Source organism: Aedes albopictus, chromosome 2, assembly GCF_035046485.1.
Source record: "Aedes albopictus strain Foshan chromosome 2, AalbF5, whole genome shotgun sequence".
In the NCBI taxonomy this organism is placed as follows: Eukaryota; Metazoa; Arthropoda; class Insecta; order Diptera; family Culicidae; genus Aedes; species Aedes albopictus.
In genome coordinates, this window is record NC_085137.1 from 318,168,368 (window position 1) to 318,190,838 (window position 22,471).

The 22,471-nt window shown below is 38.8% G+C and overlaps 1 protein-coding gene across 2 annotated transcripts in view; it reads left to right on the top strand.

The window, feature by feature from the left end:
* LOC134288220 (uncharacterized) overlaps positions 1-22,471 on the top strand; it is an 837,108-nt gene that overhangs the window by 27,604 nt on the left and 787,033 nt on the right. Inside the window, exon 1 of one of the 2 annotated variants that reach the window (XM_062852334.1) lies at positions 4,864-6,176. The exons of the other annotated variant lie outside the window; for it this stretch is intronic. Coding sequence (XP_062708318.1) covers positions 6,090-6,176 — 87 coding nt within the window. The 5' untranslated portion in view covers positions 4,864-6,089. Of the gene's footprint in view, positions 1-4,863; positions 6,177-22,471 lie in introns of those variants that run through there. 2 annotated transcript variants of the gene reach the window in all.

Below are 22,471 nucleotides of genomic sequence, written 5' to 3' on the forward strand. Positions count from 1 at the left end.
TCGCGCGGTAGTTTCCGCAATCCAACTTGTCGCCCTTTTTGTAGATGGGACACACGATACCTTCCATCCATTCCTCCGGTAATACTTCCTCCTCCCAAATCTTGGTAATGACCCAGTGTAGTGATCTCACCAGTGCAGTGCTTCTCCACCGTATTTTAGAAGCTCGCTTGGTAGTTGATCTGCTCCAGCGGCTTTGTTGTTTTTCAACCGGCCAACCTCCTCCTCAATCTCTTGAAGGTCAGGGGCCGGAAGTCTTTCGTCCTGTGCACATACTCCTAGATCTGTTACCACGCCACCTTCGGTACTTGCAACGTCGCCATTGAGGTGCTCATCGTAATGCTGCCGCCACCTCTCGACCACCTCACGCTCGCTCGTGAGAATATTCCCGTGATTATCTCGGCACATGTCGGCTTGTGGCACAAAGCTTCTGTGCGAGCGGTTGAGCTTCTCGTAGAACTTTCGTGTGTCCTTAGCGCGGTACAGCTCTTCCATCGCTTTGCGATCTCGACGCGTGGTGATAACTGTCGAAAGTTTTGAGCGCATGCATACAGCGAACAAGTAGTGATCCGAATCTATATTCGCACTGCGATATGTGAGGACATTGGTTATATCCGAGAAGAATTTAACGTCGATTAGAACGTGGTCGATTTGGTTTTCTGTTTGATGGTCGGGTGATCTCCAGGTGGCTTTGTGGATATCTTTGCGGGGGAAGAAGGTGCTTCGGACTACCATACCACGGGAGGCTGCAAAGTTTATGCATCACTGGCCGTTATCATTCGATACGCCGTGCAGGATGTTTCGCCCGATTGCTGGTCTGTACATTTCCTCCCTTCCTGCCTGCGTGTTCATTTCGCCGACAACGATTTTCACGTCACGCGGCGAGCAACCATCATATGTTTGCTCTAGCTGCGCGTAGAACGCTTCTTTCTCGTCATCAGGTCTCCCTTCGTGTGGGCAGTGGACGTTGATGATGCTGTAGTTGAAGAAACGGCCCAACACTATAAATCCTGTTTCCAGTTCATTGGTGGTGCCACAGCTTTGGTAGAAGGTAGCCGCTAGATGCTCGCTTTTCCACACTTTCTGTCCAGTCCAACAAAGTTCCTGTAGATTATCCTGTCACATTCTGCGAAACCTAGTGACTTGCGGTGTCCGGCCATTTGGCCGAATACCGTTTGGCCGAATGTCGTTTGGCCGAACGCCATTTGGCCGAATGCCATTTGGCCGAATGGGTCGTTTGGCCGAATGCCGTTTGGCCGAATCATGATCAATAGAATTCAGAGGAAGCTTTTGACATTCTAACTGTCAATATGATCATCAGAAATATTTCCTTCTTTTAATCATAGGCTATTCTTTCTAGTTTTGATATTCAGGGATTAGTTGGCGTTGAAACTGTCATTATTTTATCAAAGATTTTTCCTTCTTTGAATTATTGGCTGTTCTTTCGAGTCATACTGAGGCGGGGAAAAGTGACATGGTCAATTAAGTTCATTATTCATTCTTCGGCCAAACGGCATTCGGCCAAATGACCTTTTCGGCCAAATGGCGTTCGGCCAAACGGCATTCGGCCAAATGGCGTTCGGCCAAATGACCCGGAACCGTGACTTGCAATTCCATGTTCCAAGTTTCCAATCGTAGTCCTTATTTCGTCATGTGGGTCTTTGCCGATTGTATCGAGTCGTATTTTCTCCTATGTTATTCGCAATGGGGATTTTTGCGGGTGGCTTATTGGGCCTACGCCAACACTCCTGTCTCGCCGGAGGGCCATCGTGCCAGTTCTGTTTAACGTCCCAACCAACACTGGGACGACCACGCTGATGGGGCTACCACCTTGGATCTAGCTGGGCGTGGTGCAGCGTTTCTTACTCAGCCGCTGGATGCCAGAACAGACGCTGTTGGAGCCGCACCTCCTTGGGGTTCATTCAAATATTACGTAACGCAAAATTCGACAATTTTTGACCCCCTCCCTCCCCCACGTAACAACTTTTGTATGGAAAATTTTGAAATTTTGTATGAAGCGTAACACAGTGCTAGACCCCCTCCCTCCCCCATCAGCGTTACGTAATATTTGAACGAACCCTTGGTGAATGGACACTCGGATCGTACCTCCTCAATCTAGCTGAAGTCAGAAGGACAACAGTGCCCAGGCTGCACTACCAGCTAAGCACACAACTCTTAGCTGGCGGTCTTTGTCATCGCTTGACCCGTGGAAGCATGAGGTGAGAACTTGTGAGGACCAGAGCTATATTGGATGCTTTCCTTATCGACTCACCGTTTTGCTGCCCATTCATAATCACTAATATTGATTTCTATAAGTTTCAGTAGTTGATTTCAATAAGAGCAAACATACGATAGTTATAGTTTTGATTCAATGATATTTCTAAGCAAAACCTATGATTTTGGTATGTGATTGGACATAAAATTTTCTCCCTCTGAAATTTATGGCTTGTGTCTATATTGCATACTTCTTGAACACTTGCCACAAAGCTAGATGCTCAAATTTTGTGCGTGATTTTGTTGTGGTTCAAGTTGTTCTGTTTACGTTAGTTAATTATGGTCAATTTTTTTCCTAACGGCGCGGTGTAAAGTGCCCCACACAATGCATACTTTTACGTGTCCGCGACAGTCGTTTGACACATTTCCCATGGGAAAACTATCAAAAAAACGCAAACCTCGACGGAACGGACGCTATGTGTTCTAGGATTAAGACTTGGATCATGTTCGAGAAGGAAGCCCTGATAAAATTTTCTAATAAAATCTCCATAAACAACAATCGAAAAATGATACATTTGATTATTTAACAACAAATTATATTGTGTACGTATTTTTTTTTTTACTAAAAATGCTGTGTTGGAACTACAATACGTGCATAATAAAATCAATGGAGCTAGAGATTTCAATAATAAAAATATCATAAAACGAATGGTAGTCGACTCCAGAAAATTTGGATTTTTACATATTGTTGAGATACATACCTAACAACCCCCATTTTCTAGTAGTGCTCTACATTCGATTGTCCATTCAATTTGAATTAGAAAACATATCATTGATATGTTTATGAAACTTTTCCCGTTTTATTCCACTTGACTACTCGGGAATAATATCTCCACTCCACCCAGTTCTTACATCGAAAAGTGCGCAACGAAGCTAATTTCCTTCCTATCACCTTCAACATGATCAGCAGCTCTACCGTCGGATGGAACCTCTCGCTGCCCAATTGCCATTAGCCAATACTGCCGTGAATCGCAAGTCAGTCCCATCTGCATTTTGGGCAAAAATGAGTTAATGACCGTTTTCGAGCTTTCTTCGGATGATCTTTCAGCTGCGTGCATAAAAATATATAGTTTGTTCAGTAAAATTGAAAAACAACACCAAGTCAGATTGTCCCATAATGAAATGTAATCGCAAGTCAGTCCCATTACGAACTTGTGTGCCCTCCAGTACAAGACCTAACACTATTTTAGCTAGTTTTACATTTTTCACTGTTATGTTTTAACGTTTGAAACAATATGTGAAAGTTTCATGATGATCGCAGAAGTTTTCAATTCATAGCGATTTTTTAGAGTTTTGTATAGAAATCGAATTTGAAAACTTCAGAGGCCATTTTCTCAATGCCTACTTTTTACATATGGGACTGACTTGCGATTCACGGCAGAATACTGGAAGAAAAGTATTAGACAACCAGATTTCCTCTCTTGGCTTCCGCTCAGCAGTTGGGTACTAGCGGCATTAGCGTAGCTAGTAGTTTTTTCATTCATCCAACATGAAAGAGCAATTGGGTAAATGTACCAATAGTGGTGCTATTAGTAGCTCCTTGTACTAAAATAATTGAATAAAATTGATAACACCACAAAATAAAAACTCTGAAAACGTTAATCGGTAGTTTTACACTTAAATTTGCTGGGAAAAATGTAAAAAGCATTATTTATTTCTGTTTTTGCAAATATATCACTTGCACCAACTATAGATACACCGTTCCTATTATGGAGGTAAAATTTAACATTGGTTCCTATAGTGGCGCATCCCATTGAATTCTTATGGGACCCACCACTATTGGAACACTACCACCATTATAGGTGCAAAGGAGCAAAAAAGTTAAGGAAAATAATTATTTAAAATAGGTTTTCCACCAAATCCAGGGTACAAAACTGAATTAATGTTATTAATAAGGTATGATGCATCTATTAAAAATGCCATTTGCAAGCTTTTTGGTCGAAATAGTGCTCAATTGCCACTACCACCACTATTGGTACTACCTCCACTAAGGGAGCTTTTACCCTAAACCGACTCTTGCTGTGTTCGCTCAGCTGGTCGCCTCTGTTGTTATCCGCCAAAGTATACCATACTGACTGAATCAAAACAAAGTCTGCCATAACCATCCGTCAGTCCGTCATGCTGGAAGCTCGATACCGCCGCATGGCGTAGACCTGACCTAACTGTGCTTTCTCAGAGAGAAAAAGAGCCCCATGTTGCTGAGCAGTTGCCGCTGCCCGGTGGCGGACGTTTACCGGTGCCACTTGGGTAGATTCACTCTTCAATTCCAGTGTTCAACCTGCCGCAGCAATAGTAACGTCGAGGCGCGCGTATATACGCGAATCGTTCGTCGAGTGGGCGCGCTTCTTGATGTTTTGACACGTGCGCGCGCGCGGAATCTGTAGAGCTTCCATAAGTGGTGAAGCGTGGGGAAGACACGGTTCAAAGTTCTGCGACGTGTTTGGAAGAGATTTTGAGTGAGTTTCTTAGATATTCTCAATTTTCATTGAAAACTGAATCGAAATAAGAAGTGTTGATGTTTTTTTATGTTTGAAATCAGTCATGAGAGAGTTATAAGCACAGTCTCATAAGCACTGGGTTACCGGGATAAATGCCAAAGAGAAGATCTGTTGATGTTGCAAAATGTGCAGATATTAAAAAAATGTGTTCAATTCAAACAAAGAATAAAAAATAATTGTTCAAAGTGAAACAACTTTCTGGAGAAAACTTGGGATAGTGATTTTAATTGGTATGTTGCGGTTCAAACAGTTAGTGAGAAATTTTAATCACCAAGTGACCGTTATCGTGGCTTCGAGAGGTCAGCAAAAAAAGTGCAAAGTGGTCGCATCCGCGGAAGATGATTAAGATCAGTACAAGTGTCGAAAATTTGAATGAATAATGAGAGGGCTTGTTAAATACCACTCAGTGGAGCCAATCTGATTCAATCACGTGTTACCGGCAATAGTGTGTTGAAACGAATCCATTGCAATTTTCTCCTCTCGGTATTGTGGAAATGGCGCGTTAACACAAGTGCGGAACGAGCGATGCGAAAATCCGTCGATAATGGGCGAATTTAGGAAGAAAGAGTCAGTTAACAAGCGTGGCAGAAATTAAGCAAAAAATCACTTTGGTGCCTTCGTCAGAGCTTCTTGTTGAAGCAAAAGTTGGGGATGCTGTCTGTCTGCATTACGAGTGTGTCTGTGTTTCTCTTACAATTAATACATCAAAATCGATAATTACGCTTGGCCGACGCTGCTGCTGATGAAAATATAGGTTATGATAAGTGTGTTATGGATAGCACCCGCGATAACCGTTTTTCCTTTTGTCTTGGATACGCGCCAAGCCCGGAGCGGTGATAATTCGGAAATGTGCTTCCTCGTCTGCTTGTAACCCGTTGCGTTAGTTGCTGCACCTGTGTGAACGCAAGTGAGGTAGTGTAGTGAAGAGGAGTGAAGCCCCCGAAGGAAAATGGAAGCATAGCAAAAATGGCATGCCCCATCCTCTCTGATTGTATGTTGTGTGTATCGGAAAATAATTAGCAGCACCGCCGTCAGTGGAAAGCAGAAGAAGTTACGCGCCAAAAAGAAAATAATCGGCCCAGAAGAGATGCCCGATTTCAATACCAATGCTTCGTTGAATCTGCGAGCAGCAGCCGTGAGTTGTGTTTTGGTTTGAATTTCTGGAGCACGCGTAGATTACGCTCAACTCAAAATTGTAAACGGAAATACCGAACCTCTCGTTGCACTGTGAGAGTCGACGGCGGACGGAACGTTAATTTTGCTGTGGTAGAAGAAATACCCATCCGATATCTGATACCTGATCGACGAACAATACCGACCATGGCGTACGTCGTGTGGCGTGTGCTAGTCAAGCAGTACTCCAAGGTTCGCCTTGGAGTTCAAAGGAATTCTGCCTTGGATGAAGATGTAAGTAGCGAAATGACTGTTGAACAAAACTGGTATATATTGTAATGTTTTCTATTACAATTGAAAAACTATCTATGAAGTTGAAAATCGAAATTTTTATCTAATTTAACTCAAATAACGCCGTAAAGTTAAGGAGAAACATCAGAGAATGCAAATATGACTGCCACAATGGCCGACTTGCAACCTTGTTTTAGGTACTGTTTTTATAAAGACTATAGGTTGTCCCAGAAAGTATGGGCACAACTTTGCAGCTCTGCCATTAGGGAATGGATGCACAAACAAACTTTACACATATCCCTCCTCAATGTATTGACATCAAATGCCTATCATTAGAATTTGCATTTTACACTTTGTTTGAATGCGGTAGAACATTCCCTAAAAGACCTTCCAAAGTTTCTGCACAAATTGCTATATTTTTCAATGGCATCGTTTTACAATGAAATTAGACTCAATAAAAATTTCAAAAAATATATCCGTGTATTTCTACAAGCGTATCTATTATACAACCCTTAGTTTGAATTGAAAACATATACTTTTGAACCTGAAAAATGAATTCAAACACCAAAATCGATCTTTTTGAATCCCCGATTTTCGAATAGTTGAAAACAAGCTTCTGAATAAATATCACAGCATTCAGAAAACTTCAATTAAATTTCACTATAAGTTAAATAAATGTTCCAGCTTTATAAAGTGTAGATTGAATTATGTTTATTCTCGTTAAAACCTCCTTTGAAACTCTAATGTCTGTGGGCATGTCTTATCCAGAAATCGGCACCAACATTTCAAAAGGGCGTAACTGCATTTTGAAACAAACCCCTCTTTCACATCTGTGGATCGTATTTCAATGCCGCCATGCAAATCACCGCCAGTATAGGAAAGAAGAGCAATTTCTCTGTCTAGCAATGTTTGTGAATTTCGTGGGAAACTTAAAATATGACCCACAGATGTGAAAGAGTGGTTTGTTTCAAAATGCAGTTACGCCCTTTTGAAATGTTGGTGCCGAAATATAAAAGGCGATTTTTTCAGTTTTCTCAAAATTTTGAAGTACCTGTACGCACAGGCAGAACATATTTTTATAAAAAGTTTCAATCAACTATCTAAGGAATCATGTTTTCGGATGTATCATGCCAAAAAAAAATAAAAAAATTGTTTCGAATGTGGGTTTTTGGCAAAACCGTAAAAATGCAGTTTGTGCAGAAGTTTTAGAAGTTGTTTTTTTCATTTTAATTATTCTGCATACAAAAACTTTTTTTTAAGTATAAACTCTTTACAGGTATCAATGAAAATACTTTGAATAGTAATACAAAAATATAAAAATTGTTGTTTGTTCAGAAAATGATTGTATTTTCGTTATACAAAGTTGTGCCCATACTTTCTGGGACACCCTATAGGTAGTCGAATTCGAATACGAGAAAAGCCTGAAGAAATTTTCGGAGAGATGGACTGAATTTTTGAAGGAATCCTCGGGGTATTTCCAATAAAATTCCTGTAGCAACACCATAAAGCAATCTAAAAAAATGCGAAAAAAAATTCCGAAGAATATTCATACGCATTCTTGAAAGGAATTTCCATACAAAATTCGGAGGGAAATTCCGAAATAATCTTTGTAGGAATTCATGAAAAAACGCAGGGACGAATTCTTGAAGGAATCTATGGATAAATTCGCCAAGATTCACCTGAAGGGTTTACCCAAGTAGGATAATAATTATCGAATTATTCGTTGATTGTTAAACGGTTAGTACCGTAATCCGGGGTCAAATTGTTCACTTTAAAACAACTCTTGCGGATAACATCAGTGCCTGTTCGAATATTGCCAAAAGAATTTCTGTAAAACCAGTACCCAGTGGATCTCCATGGAACCATGTGACAGAATTTTGTTCAACTAATTTAAACTTTAAGTTAAATAACTTCAAATATCAAAATGTTGGAAATGTCACTTTGGGGCGAAATTGATCAGTATACAATTAAGCATCGGTTGGAAAGGAAAATTTTCTTCACCGCTTAATTTTGCTCTTCTAAAACCGAATAAAGCGTCTAAAATCTTAAAACTAGTGAATTTAATACCTTAAATGCAAAATTAAATTTCGAAATTTCCCCTTAAACGCCTAAAGGTAGGTAATTTCATATGAAATAAGTGATTTCTATTACAATAAATGACTTTTTTTTTTATAAAATGAACTTTTTATAACAATTTCATGTTCTGATTAGCTGCATAACATCCCAACCAAGGCTCCACAAAAATGTTAAAACAGAGAATTCACGGGAAGTCCTATTAGCAATTGATTGTTTAGCAGCAATGATTTCAGCTAAATGAGAAATACATTGCAAAATCCTTGAAATAATAAGGCAAAACTAACTTTTTTCTAAAAAAATAAAAGTCTACAATCATCTCTAGACATCTACGAATCAGATGACGTAAAAAGTTAAAGATCATTACGGCGCTTAAGAGTTCCTAGTATGGAATTATAATGTAGTACCCAAGTGATCAATTTCACCCCGCTGATCAATTTGACCCCGGTTTACGGTACTGAAATTTTTGTTTTCATTTGGAACTCTCATGGAACCCGTGGAACATCTCTGTAAGTCCCCTGATATCCCATTAAAACCCCAGAAAAGCTCCTGGAACGCCTTTGAAACCTTCTGAGAACACCACTGAAACACTCCTTGAACTCCCTGAAACCTCCTGGAACACCCCTGGAACGCCTCTGAAAACCCCCTGAACCGCCATGGAAGGAACGCCTCTGAAGCTCACTCAATCCAATGGGACACCCCCGGAACGTTCTTGGGATCCCCTTAACCCGTTAACATCCCTGGAACGCCCCTCAAACCCCTTGCAAACCCCCTGGAACGCTCATGGAACTTCCTGAAACGCCACTAGAAATCCCTGGAACACCCCTGGAACGCCCCTGAGTAAAGGGGACAGTACCCGAGGCTCACGCGCTGTCTACAAGATACTCTCAAATTTGATGCCGCCGTCTATCACCGATTGCAAGAGAGTTCGTGGGGCAATATCAGGCTGGATTCATGGGTGGACGCGCTACAATGGACCAGATGTTCGCCGTCCGCCAAAAGAAATGTCGCAAATACAACATAACTTGTTCATCGATTTCTGAACGGCGTATGATACAATCAATCAAGACCAGCTATGGCAAATTATGCACGAGCATGGATTCCCGGATACACTGATACGCTTGATCACGGCGACGATGCATCGAGTGATGTGCGTAGTTTGAGTATCAGGGACACTCTCGAGTCCTTGTGAATCTCGCAGAAGGTTACGGCAAGGTGATAGTCTTTCGTGCTAAAAATAGTTAATTATGTGACGAGTTGCAAACAGTTATTTTTTTCAGCACGAGTCGAACATTTATCCAACGAGGCTTGCCGAGTTGCATAATGTTCATAATGCTACTCAAATAAGTTGCATTATGAACATTATGCAATAATTTCCACAAGAATTTCCATTATGTAACTCATTTCAGTTGCATTATGAACCGGTACGGAAAACTTGGTCTATACGATACCGAAATGAATAGTATAAAATAGAAATTATGACACTGAATTGCACAAAAACTCTTAAAAAATTCTTCCAGCAATTCCTACTAGGATTTCTCTAGAAATACCTTCTATGAAATCTCCCGAAGTTTTAGTTATTCCTCCAGACATTTCTTCAAGAAATTTTGGTGGGATCATTCAAGACAACATTCCATGGATTATTCCACAAGGTTCTCCAGTGATTTCTCCAGGAACATCTTCAGAGATTTTATCCAGAAATTTCGGCTGTGATCCGTCAAGCAATTGCAATTGTGGTTTTACCAGGAATTCCTCCTAGGACTCTACCAGAAATTCTTACTGTAATACCTCCAGGAGTTCTCCAAGAGATTTTTTGTGGGATTTCTTCATGATTTTTTTCTAGGGTTAAGCATGGAAATATTCCGGACATTCTTATAGAAATTTCTCCGGGGAATTGTCTAGGAATTCCTTCAGAGATTTTATCCAGGGATTCCTCCAGTTATTTATCATGGGATTCCTCCAGGAGCTCCCCGTGGCCTTCCTCTAGAAATTCCAGCAGGGTTTCCTTACGTACTATTCCTATGGTTCTTCGAACTATTCTTGCTGAGACTCCTCCAGAAATTCTAACTGTGGTTCTTTAGAAATTATGCTAGGGGTTCCTCTAGAGCTTTTGCCTGGCTTTCTTGCCGTGATTCTTCCGGGCAATCTTCCTGGAATTCTTCTAAAAATTGCTTCGGTTGTTCTGCCAGGGATTTCTTGAAGGACTCATCCAAGAAATCGTTCACATATTTTATCCAAAAATTCCTCTAGATGTTATAACTACCGTACCTCTAGAAATGATTTGAGTAATTGCTCTAGGCAATTATCCTGGCATTCTTGCTGGAATTTTTCCGGGAAATCTTCCTGAGATTTTTTCAGAAACTTCTCCTGTGATTCCATCAGGGCATTGGGACATTGGGCCTTCTCTGTGGATTCCTGCAGAATACCTGTATCAGTTCTTCAGGGACTTCTCGAGGTATTTCTGCAGGAATTTTTTTTTTGATTTTCCAGACATTCCTGATGGGGTTTCTTAAGAAATTTCAGAATGGTTTCCTCCAGTAATCCTTAGGATTTATGTTGAAATTTTTACAATGATACATTCCAGAATCCTTCTAAGATTTCCTACAGAGATTTTTGCAATGATTCTTCCAGAAGTTCATCCTATGATTCCTCTAGAAATTTTTATCCAAGATTTTATCCAAAGATTTTCCCATAAATTTCTCATGGTATTCCTCCAGGAACTCCTCTTGGCCTTCCTCAAGCAATCCCAGCTGGATTCCACAAGCAATTCCTGCTGTGGTTCTTCCAGCAATTCTTCCCATAACTCCTCCAGAAATTCTTGCTATAATACCTCGCGGCATTATTATAGGGATTCTCCTAAGAATTTCTCCCAAAAATATCTTGCTGGGATGATTTAACGTCACCATTCTAGGATTCTGAACTCTCTAGAAGAAGTATTGCGGGAGACAATAAATCATTGAAATCCCATCAGAAATGGCTGGAGGAATTCTAAAAGAAGTTTCTTGAATATATGCCAAGAGGAATGTCCTACTGGAGAAATCGGTAGAAGTGTTCTGGAGAAATCCATGAAGGAGTCCCTGAAGGAATCGTTGGAGGTTTTTTTTGGAGGAATTGCTGGAAGATTGTCCAAAATAATCTAGCAAGAATCCTAGCATTCTGTGCCAGGATGGGAATCCCATACAACAGTATAGTGTACACCAGATTCTTGTTTTGCACGGGTCTGGTTTTTGCTATAACTCAGTCAATTTTTGACCGATTCTCATGAAATTTTGTACACGGATAGAACTAATGGTCATGAGAATCGGTTGAAAATTGACTGAGTTATAGTCAAAACCAGACCCGTGTAAAAAAGAATCGGGTGTATTTCGAAAGCCGATGTATGAAGTGTCGCATGACAGCATTGAATCATTTTCAAAACTTGGTTTGGATAACTTGATTCCGGAAAATCGGTAAGCGGATTCCAAAATAGCAAAATATATTCATATGCTATAAGTATCAAAATCATGAAGCTTGATATGTGTTTATTCATCTTCGAAAAATGGACCGCGGAACCACCGGCACCGATTCCCCTGAAATTCGCATATTGATTCCAAATGGCCAAGCGTATTGCGAATATCTCAAAAATAGCTCAGAATGATGTATCATAAAAAAACAGGAAATTTGTTGTGTCATATGAGGTACTGAATAATATTCAAAAATTGACCCCGAAACCGGTTGCTTGGAACATCCGTAAAACTGGTTCCAAGGCACTTAGTGACCGGGATGAACTTTCAGTCATATTTTTCTATCATTCTAGTTCACTTACGTCTGAAAACTAAACTTTTATCATATCGGAATTCACTTTTCCCAATATGGACAATTTCAATGACCCATTTTGTTTCCGGAATAACCCAATGTCCAATCCAAAAATCCCTATCAAATCCCTTAATTTGAAGGATATGCACTTCTACATTTTCTAAAAATTATTTTGGTATTTTTGAAGTCTACCTTCTCAAGGGTGTCGTTATAAATTCTTACAGAATCGGTAGTTTTTTTTTTCAAAGTATTCCAACAAGAAGTTCTGCAGTGATTTGTTGCTGCATTTTTAGATAATCTTTCCTGGAACTTGAGGAATCTTAGGAGAATTTCCCCTGAGATTCAACGGATTCGTTGCAGAATTGCTGCAGAGATTCCTTGAGGATCTTTCTTATGAATTCTATCGGGAGGTCCCCGAGTAATTTCATCGTGAAGTTATTCAGAGATTCTTCAATGAATTTCTCCATACGTCCTAAGGAATTGTATTTTTTTTTCAGAGATTCCTTCAGAAATGCACCTAATAATAGAATCGGTTACATATCTATTTAACTTATTGCATGTTTGTATAGGGATTGCATAGGTTCTTTTCCCTGGAATACCTCAGTGATTTTCTTGAGGTATTCGTTGGAGGATAACACCGAAGAATCCTTGAGGAATTCTTTCAGGTAGTCTTTGAGAAATTTCTCCATCAAGTCATGGGACATTTCTCAAAAAAAAGTCCATCTTAAATTGTTCAAGAGGCTCTTGAGAGATCCTTCTTACCCAATTGCTCCTGGCATACCATCGAAAATTATTTCATTCCTAGTGGAATTTTGTAAGGGATGGATGGAGAATTCTTTTACTGATTCCTTCAGGATTTCATCCGCGGATATCATTAGCAATTTATTCCTACAAGAGTTTATCTAAGAGTTTCCCTGAGAACACCATTCAAGATTAGTTTTGGGAAGTTTCGAGGGATCCATTAGAATTTTATTCTGAAATACTCTCAAAGGATGAATATTAATAATGAATACATTCAATTGTGTATTTTCAATTATGTATTATCTTAACTTTGAAAGGAAAAAAAAACTAATTCATTTGTTTAAGTATGGTGGTTACAACCATGTGTGATATTTTCCTCGAAATTCTTAGCTTTTTATTTGTGAAGGAAAATTGAGAATTTCTTGAGAATTGTGTCTGCTTTTTTTCTAGAAACTACCCCTTATTACTATTATTCCTAGCTCCGCCTATGTATTGTATTATTTTTTTAAAAAGCTCATCGGCTCAAGATGCTCATCGTGGAAGAAAGACATTATTTACCTGTAAAGCGGCAACTTTTGAAAAATATTTAAACTCACCTTTCTTCTACCTCCCCCCCTTAACTTTTTCCTTGCTATGACTATGCCTAATTCTTTCAAGGTGGGTTCTGGTGGCTAACAGTACAATAAATTTGGATTTGATGACTGTGAAATTAGTATGGAATATTGATTAGGTGTACCGATTTAAGAACTCAATTTATCTGCCCTTTGCGAGCCCATATCACTGGCTGCGCCTATGTGTGATATTTTTCTCGATAATGCAAGATTCTTAGCTTTCAATTGGCGTGAGACAATTGATTATTTGTTACTTTATGATCAAGTTTTGATTTTTTGAATTTTTTTGGCGATTTTGGAAAAATTGCCCCTTATTACTGTTTTTCCTAGCTCCGCCCATGATTTGCATTTTTTCTTGGAAGTATCTCACCTGAAGATTCTAACCGTGAAAGAAAATGATGATTTCTGGAGCTCGATTAGAATAGGTCGTATGTGCTTTTGTCGATTAAAAATTCGATCAGTTGGATTGGCTTATTATAGCGAAAACCGTTGAAATTGAGCAAAGTTGATACATACAGCAGAATCCTCACAAAACAGGCTTTCTGTTCCAACATTGAAAGTTAGCAAAATATCTACCATATTGCTACAATGACTAAAATAAACTGATCGAATTTTATATCGACAAAAGCACATACGACCTATTCAAATCGAGCTCCAGATTTGCTTGCAAAACGGGGCTGATATAAATTTTTATATGTTTGGTGAACACATAAATGGGGTGCTCCCCATTTGCCCCTATCCTTGCTACGACTATGTTCGATATTTTTTCTAGCAAGGTGAGTATTGGCGGTTTCCAATGATTGAAGAAAATTGTAATTATATGGATTAACAGCAAAGATATAAGCATTTGAATTAGTGTAACGCTGTTTTTAAGGAAGTGTCCCTCTTTGAAGAGCCCCTTTTTATCGTTTTTCCACGCTACGACTATGTATGAACAATTATTATGAAAGCTGAGGCCCCAAGAATTTCAGCAAAATACAATTTTTTACATTTGGGTTTAAAACGATGAAGATATGATGCTTCAAAAATTAGTATAATTTTAAGCACCGTTGCCTGAGAGTTATCCTAGGTAAAAATCAAGAAATTGACGTTTTATAGTTTTAGAGCTACCAGATTATATTATTCATGAATGTATTTCAGATTCAGATACTTGTTATCTGTATAAGGTATTTGAAACAAATTATTGGAAACTTTTATGTCGGTAAAAATTTTTAGATTTTTCTTGAATTTAATTCTACGTTTAGCAGTTGTTCTAGTTACAATTAAAGTAATTTTTTAATTACTTTGCATTATTGTCTGCAGAGTATTAAATACTTCTCTTACGCGTTAATTCTGCCTGTAATAAGTTTATGTTTGTTTCACTTGCTGATAGGGTAATTGTTTCCTTCGTTGCAGTAGTTTTTATTTTCGTGGTAGTGGAATTTTAGCACTTCTTCGACTGAAATGTTACCAAAAGGCATTTTTAATAGATGTATTATGCTTCAACTATGATGGCACAAATTTCCCAAATGGAGGAGAACGTGCCTCTGGAGCCGACCTACTGATGCTTCAACTATAAGATTGCACCATTCGTGTGCTTAAGATTTGTTTTTTTTTTTATCTGTATTAACGAGATTTTTAGCCCTAGGCTAGTTCATCTCGGTACCCACGCTTCACTTCACTTCCGAAGGAAGAACTCACATTGTGTGGGTTTATCGGGAGTGGGATTCGATTCCAGGTCCTCGGCGTGATAGTCAAGTGTTCTAAGCATCACACCAGGTCCACCCCACATTAGGATTTGTCCAAAAACCTACTTTAACAACATATTTTCCCTTATATTTTTGCTGCTGTGTTCCTTTCGTTGCGGTAGTGTTCCTGTCCTCCAAAATCCCATATGAATTCATTGGGATATCGCAACAATAGGAACCAAAATTAAATTTTATCTCCATATTAGGAAAAGCATACCTAATATTGGTGCAAGCGATCTATTATCTAAAACAGTGGAAAATAGTTTTCATATTTTTCATATTTTTCCAACAAATTTGGATAGAAAACTACCGACTAACGCGTTGAAACCTTTCATTAGATGGTTCGATCAATTTTTCAAAAATAATTTACACTTATATCGCAACGATGGACACACTTACCCTGAAACCAATGTTTCCAGAATTGAAAACTTGGATGAAAACTTTTGAAATATTTTCAATACTTTTTGTTCAGATAATTGTTAAAAATGTCAGGGTTATCCTATATTTTGTTTTTTTTTTAATTACAATTATTTTTTTAATCGGAAGCATGCTCAAGGCTAATCCATTTCAATTAATATTGTTACCGCTTTCAAATGTTGGCTCGAAAAACGAATGCAGGATAGAATGCCATTTATCATAGGAGTTATAGATATCAACAAACAAGCGTCTCCATTTATTTCTATATCTTATTGGAAACACATAGTGGACTCATAAAAAAAAACTAATGAGCTAGTAAAAATTGTCAATAAAAGTCAATTTACATGGAAGGATATCCATGGGCTCGCTTGTCTGGCTCTTAGAAGGACTGCTTTTGTAAACATGCCTTATGAAATTAGCTATCATGTACTATATTGCGACACTGCATTCATTTAGACTCGTACTAAATTCATTATTATCACAGTCCAGTTTCGCACACGACTTCACAGTGCCTAACGTACACAAATCCGTTTGACAGTTCTTGGCATGGCAGGGTTGTATGCTGCACAACAGTTAAATGAAATAAGTTTAATTAAATAGTGTGAAATGTAGCTGCGAAATGATAATTCAGTGGATTTTCAAATTATCACATAAGTCGAAACATTAATAAGAAACCCAATACTGTAAGAATACTTTTATTTTTGGACCACTTTATTTCATCAGTGCATTTCATACCACGCTCCCATCCAACAATCGTACTATTGAAACAGTGCGGTTAGACGTTGCTATTGAGCAGCTTACATCAACAATACAGCAGGTTTCTAAAGTTGAGCAAGGCCACACGTAACGTACGGTTCCAGATCCAGAGTGCGAACCATTGATCTAAAAAACCAAACAAAACGGAAGGTACACAAGCACCTACCAAGCACCAACGGTACCATCCCTCCAGTTCAAGCAAAAATCAAATTGGGTCAAACGGCATGAAATTCTTAACCTTGCTGCTCGTTTGCAATTAGCTTTTACTCTGGTGAACTTGCTTGCATGCGTCTCGTATGGTGTGAGGGGATTTTATTAGATTGCCATTTTGGGGTTTGTTCGGTTTATGCAGTACCGCGATTCATCCACCTTTTGTTTAATATTTTCGCACTTTTCGCTTGTTGGTTTTGGGAGATTCTTACAATCAACTTTTCTAGATCAACACTTTATTCCTAATTTCCAGCTCTTTTGTCCACTAGGGCACTGCGTGAGCGATTCCAATGGATCACTAAAATAACTAAAACGGTCGCTATGAAATGAACAGATAGCGCCACCGTAGCCTTGTGTGTTATGACGTAACTCGACTGCTGTCACTGTGTTACAGTCCATATACGGTGGCGCTTTTGTTTTGATACGGTGAGTAGCGGAAAAGTTGGCTTCAATGATCCATTGGAAGCTGTACTTACAATTTGTACAGCGCCTAAATGTATTCTATTCTAATTTTACTATATCCAACTGGTTACCGTTGCGCTTCTTTTACTTTCTACCCTATCATGGTAGAATGATGAGCACGAGGAAGCTGATGTGTGGCTGTTGGCTGTTCTTGTTTCCAGTCCGATTGGGGGTCCATTATGAGTTGCCGTTCGCCGATGTCCAAGTATCCGGGTCCATTTGAGTCATGGGGTCAGAAGAGGGCCAGTGTCAGCTGCTCTCAGGGGGGAAAAAGCAACTGACGAAAGTGCCGGGACCGGGATCGAACCCATGACCATCTGCTTATGAAGCAAACGTGTATCCACTACGCCGCGGGCCCCGGCTGAGATTAACACTTGACATTAACGAATTTTGTTTGGATTTGCAACTGACCTTACACCGTTCTATTCGACACTGCATATACGCTTTTCATAAAATCTCCGCATATCGTTCCGCTCTATGCTTTCTTTCGCTAAAGCAATCACACTCTCTTCGTGCTGCATATCTTGCTGTGGTGTATTCGTTTCTCTTTCGTTTTTATAATCCTTCTTGTTATCGTTCTTATTGAGATTGTTTTTATTTTTTGATATGTATACATAATATATATTTATTTTATAACTACTGTAAGCGAATGCTTTTAATTTTTTTCGAAAAACTTAAGTACAAAGGCTTTTCTTCAACTAATCATATTTTTCCGATTCTTGACCACATATAAGTGGTAGCATAAAGTGACACACATATGCACCTAGCATTGCAATCTGCTCACTGAAGTGCAGTTGCAATTCAGAGCATTCGTTCATCATCACTCTTTCAAACGATTGGATTGCAATACAAAAAAAAATGTAGGCGAATGGGCATGGTGGTCTTGCGGATCTTCATGGTCACGTTACCGTGACGATCATCCGTTGTTGGTAGGTTCCATTTCCATCTCCACACCGTTCGAGTATGGCATTGCCGCATGCATAGCACATAACGAAGAAATTTTTTTCGAATTTCTGCTGAGCAATTGGCGAACTACAAGGAAAATTACCCGTTTCTTGGACTCTCACTCTCTGCTCGGGGCGATACCCACGGTTGGAATTTAATTCTCACCATTATTGTACATCAACAAAAGTACAATCAACTCAGTGTTTCACAGCTTTTAAATTCCTCGAATATTTTGCCAGTACCTTCTGCAACGACTTAAGTACAAGTAATAAGGGGCAAATATGGGTAACAGTGGGCGCCACCTACTGCTGAAATAAGAGATCTTTCCTGCTGACAACGAACGGATTAATTTGCCGTTTGTTGCTTGCGATGACGAGCCGGTGTTTTAATCTGTTCTTTCGTCGCTTGTCATAAGGGGAAAAGGGAAAATCTTTTTTCAGTTTCAGTCATTTCATACTAATTGTGTGCTGCCTTTTGGAATTTCGCCAACCAATTTAATCCAAAGTTGGTGATTGTATGAATGACATCATGATGCGTTAATTATATAAGTAATTTGCGGTTAGAACAATCACTAAGTAATATAAAGCATCTAATCTGGTCCAGATTTTCGGGACCAATCAAAATATGTTAGATGAAACTTCTTTTACTAAGTTAAGGTTTGGCTGGTTAAGGTTTTTGGCAACACTGCCGCTTACACCGAAAGTGCGATTAATATCGGCTCTATTAAATTATTAAAATCATCGTGAAAAGTGTTTTTATAATTGAAGAGCGATTAGCGCATGTGTTTTTGAAGTGCAAAAGCATATTTTTTGTGTGTAAGACGGTGGATTGCAGTGAATAAATTAATGAAAAGTGTTCGGTTTTAGCTCCCAGTGATGATCGGTTGTCCGGGAGAAAACAAATAAACGATAGCAGTGCGCGTATCAATTTATTGCATGAAGCCTTGCATGCAAGTTGTTTCCCTCCAATAAATAAAGTGAGGTTATTGTAATATAAACAAATACCAGAACCGTATGTGTTTAATTACAGTAGATAACAGTGGTGTGACTACTATTTCTATGCTTCACAACCTACGGCATTCAGTAAATTACCAGTGGGCGGCCTCAGCCGCAAATGGATTTACTTGTGTGCACTATAGTTTTGGTGAGATGATCACATTCACAACGTCGGTGGCGTGCTAACACCACATATAAGCAGAGTCGTAAGGGGAGGCAAGGGTAAAAAGCTCCTACCTTGGCAAGTAACACATTGCAAAAGTTAAGTCTCGCTTTTTTATTATTATTACTTTTTGTTCGTTCTATTTTACTTCTTCTTTTTTTAAAATATACTTAAAATATACTTATTTATACGATTAAATATTTGATTTTGTATTACTAAATTATGTGTATTATTATTTGTCTGTGTTTGTATTACTTTGTGTTACTATTATCTTCCTCTCTTTCTTTTTTTTCCTTTTTCTGTGTAATTAAAGTAGTTAAAGACCAGAGTATGGGGTTAACAGTACTCTAGAAACCTACTGGAACACTAAGGATAATGTAATGATCTTCGATCAGTATAAAAAATCCTAGTGTCATGTGGAGTTAAGAGGATGAAAACCCAAAAATACCTGGCCAAACTACAAACTTTGTTGAGGTTATGACAAAAAAAAAAACTCAACGATATTGGATAAAGATATGATCCAATGAAATCTAAAAAAATAAAGTTCATTCAAGTAAATCTTCATCATGCAAAGGGAGCAACCGCTGTACTTTGCAAAAGATTTGCTGAGAGCAAACTGGATATTGCTCTTATCCAGGAGCCATGGACAAACAACAGTAGGATATTAGGAATACCTACAACTTCTACCAAATTGATATATAAGGCAGGACAATCTCCACCACGTGCTGCAATTTTAGTGAGTGGAAATGTAAATGCAATTCCAATTACTCAGTTTATCAATCGAGACATAGTTGCAATTATGTTGGAAGTACCGACTATTCACGGAAAAACGGAAATTTGTATTGCTGCGGCATACTTTCCTGGAGATGTGGATGATATACCTCCACCAGAAGTGGCAGCTTTTGTTTCATATTGTTGAAAGCAAAATAAAGCTTTCATAATTGGATGTGATGCGAATGCCCATCATACAATATGGGCTAGGACAGACATCAACAATAGGGGCGAACACCTATTAGATTTCATTTCTGGAAATGAGATCGATTTATGTAACAAAGGCGAAGAACCTACTTTTACGAATGCCATTAGACAAGAAGTTCTTGATTTAACGTTGTGTAGTCCTACACTATCAGAAAAAATTAAAAATTGGCATGTGTCAGACGAAACCTCTTTATCTGATCACAAGCATATTTTGTTTGAATATGAGGCTGGTCATCAACTCATAGAAACTACGAGAAATCCTAGGAAGACAAACTGGGAGCTTTATACTTCAAAACTTTCTACGGGAATTCTACGGGACAGTTTCAATAACATCCCAAATTCTTGTTATGGGCTTGAAAATAGCGCTACAACACTTTCAAGCCTGATTCAACAGGCATTCCATAGCAGTTGTGCTCCTAAGGAACGCTCTTCAAATAGAGATGTGCCTTGGTGGAATAACAACCTGCAAAAACTACGAAAGAAAACCCGGAAACTATTTAACCGGGCTAAAAGAACACAACAGTGGGAACAATACAAAGAGTCCCTCACAATTTATAACAGAGAAATCCGAAGGTCAAAGAGGATAAATTGGAGGCACACATGTGAAAACATTGAGAGTACTCCAATTGCAGCCAGGTTGCAAAAAGTCCTCGCTAAAGACCATTCAATTGGCCTGGGAACTCTTAAAAAAGAGAATGGCTCTTTTACAACGAGTACCAGTGAAATTTTAGAAACAATGATGAAAACGCATTTTCCGTGTTCTACGCTTGTTTCAACTCAAGACCAAGATGCATCTGTATCGCAAACTGATGACAATGAAACCAGGAGATATAGTCATGAAATTTATGATTCAACTGGGTTAGAAAGTTTCAGGAATGATGCATGCATTATGGCCAATAAAATTATAACAGAACAAAAAGTTGAATGGGCGATAGATTCCTTTGAACCCTTCAAAGCGCCTGGTAGGGATGGAATTTTTCCTGTACTACTGCAGAAGGGTAAAGAAACCTTAACACCCATTTTAACTAAATTGTTCAGATTGAGCTTATCGTTATGCTACATCCCTAAAGCTTGGCGAGAAGTGCGTGTCACTTTTATACCAAAGGCAAGTAAGAAGGATAAATCATCACCAAAATCCTTCAGACCCATAAGTTTATCGTCCGTTATGTTAAAAATAATGGAAAAATTACTAGACGAGCATATTAAATCGTCATACTTAACAAAAAGCCCTTTAAGCAAAAATCAATTTGCATATCAAGAGGGCAAATCTTCGGTAACTGCACTTCATAAGTTGGTTACAAAACTGGAAAGATCTTTTGAAGCAAAAGAGATTTCACTTGCAGCGTTCCTTGACATTGAAGGAGCGTTCGATAACACATCCTACAGTTCAATAAGAAATGCTATGTCAAAACGTGGTTTTGACGGATGTATTGTTAATTGGATTGGAAAAATGTTATCAGAAAGAGAGATATCATCAAACCTTGGCAGCTCATTTATTAGCGTTAGAGCAGTGAAAGGGTGCCCACAAGGAGGCGTGCTATCACCTTTATTGTGGTCCTTGGTAGTTGATGATCTTCTCAAACAATTGGAAGCACAGGGCTTTGAAATAATTGGCTTCGCTGATGTTATAGTCATAGTAGTCCGTGGTAAATATGACCATATTATCAGTAACAGAATGCAAACTGCCTTAAATCTGGTCTCTTCATGGTGCGATAAGGAAGGCTTAAATGTCAATCCTTCTAAAACCACGGTCGTACCGTTTACACGAAAGAGACAAATTTCAATAACTAACCTAAAATTGAAAGGAACTCTTGGAACTTTCAAGCACAGTCAAGTATCTCGGAATACATCTTGACAGTAAGCTAAATTGGAATTTGCATCTTGAGCAAGTGATTGGAAAAGCCACAAATGCTCTATGGATCAACAAAAAAACTTTTGGTAAAAAATGGGGACTGAAGCCGAAAATGATCTATTGGATTTACACGGCAATTGTGAGACCCAGAGTTACATATGCGTCACTAATATGGTGGCCTAAAACAAATGAAAAGCTAGCTCAGAAGAAGCTTGAAAAACTTCAAAGACTTGCTAGTCTTTCAATTACTGGTGCAATGCGAAGTACGCCGACTAAAGCGCTAGACACTTTACTCTTCTTACTTCCATTGCATCAATTTGTTCAATTAGAAGCTACAAAGAGTGCTTTGAAGGTTAAAAGAACTACAAACCTCTTTGAAGGTGACCTGAGAGGCCATCTAAGTATTCTAAAATCAATTAGTATCAACTCGTTAATCACAAGTAGTAGTGATTCGATGAGCAGAAGGTACAATTTTGAACGCACTTTTGAAGTGATTAATCCTGGGCGATATCTGTGGACAAATGGGGGCCCAGAACTACACCCAGGATCAATCGTATTTTACACCGACGGTTC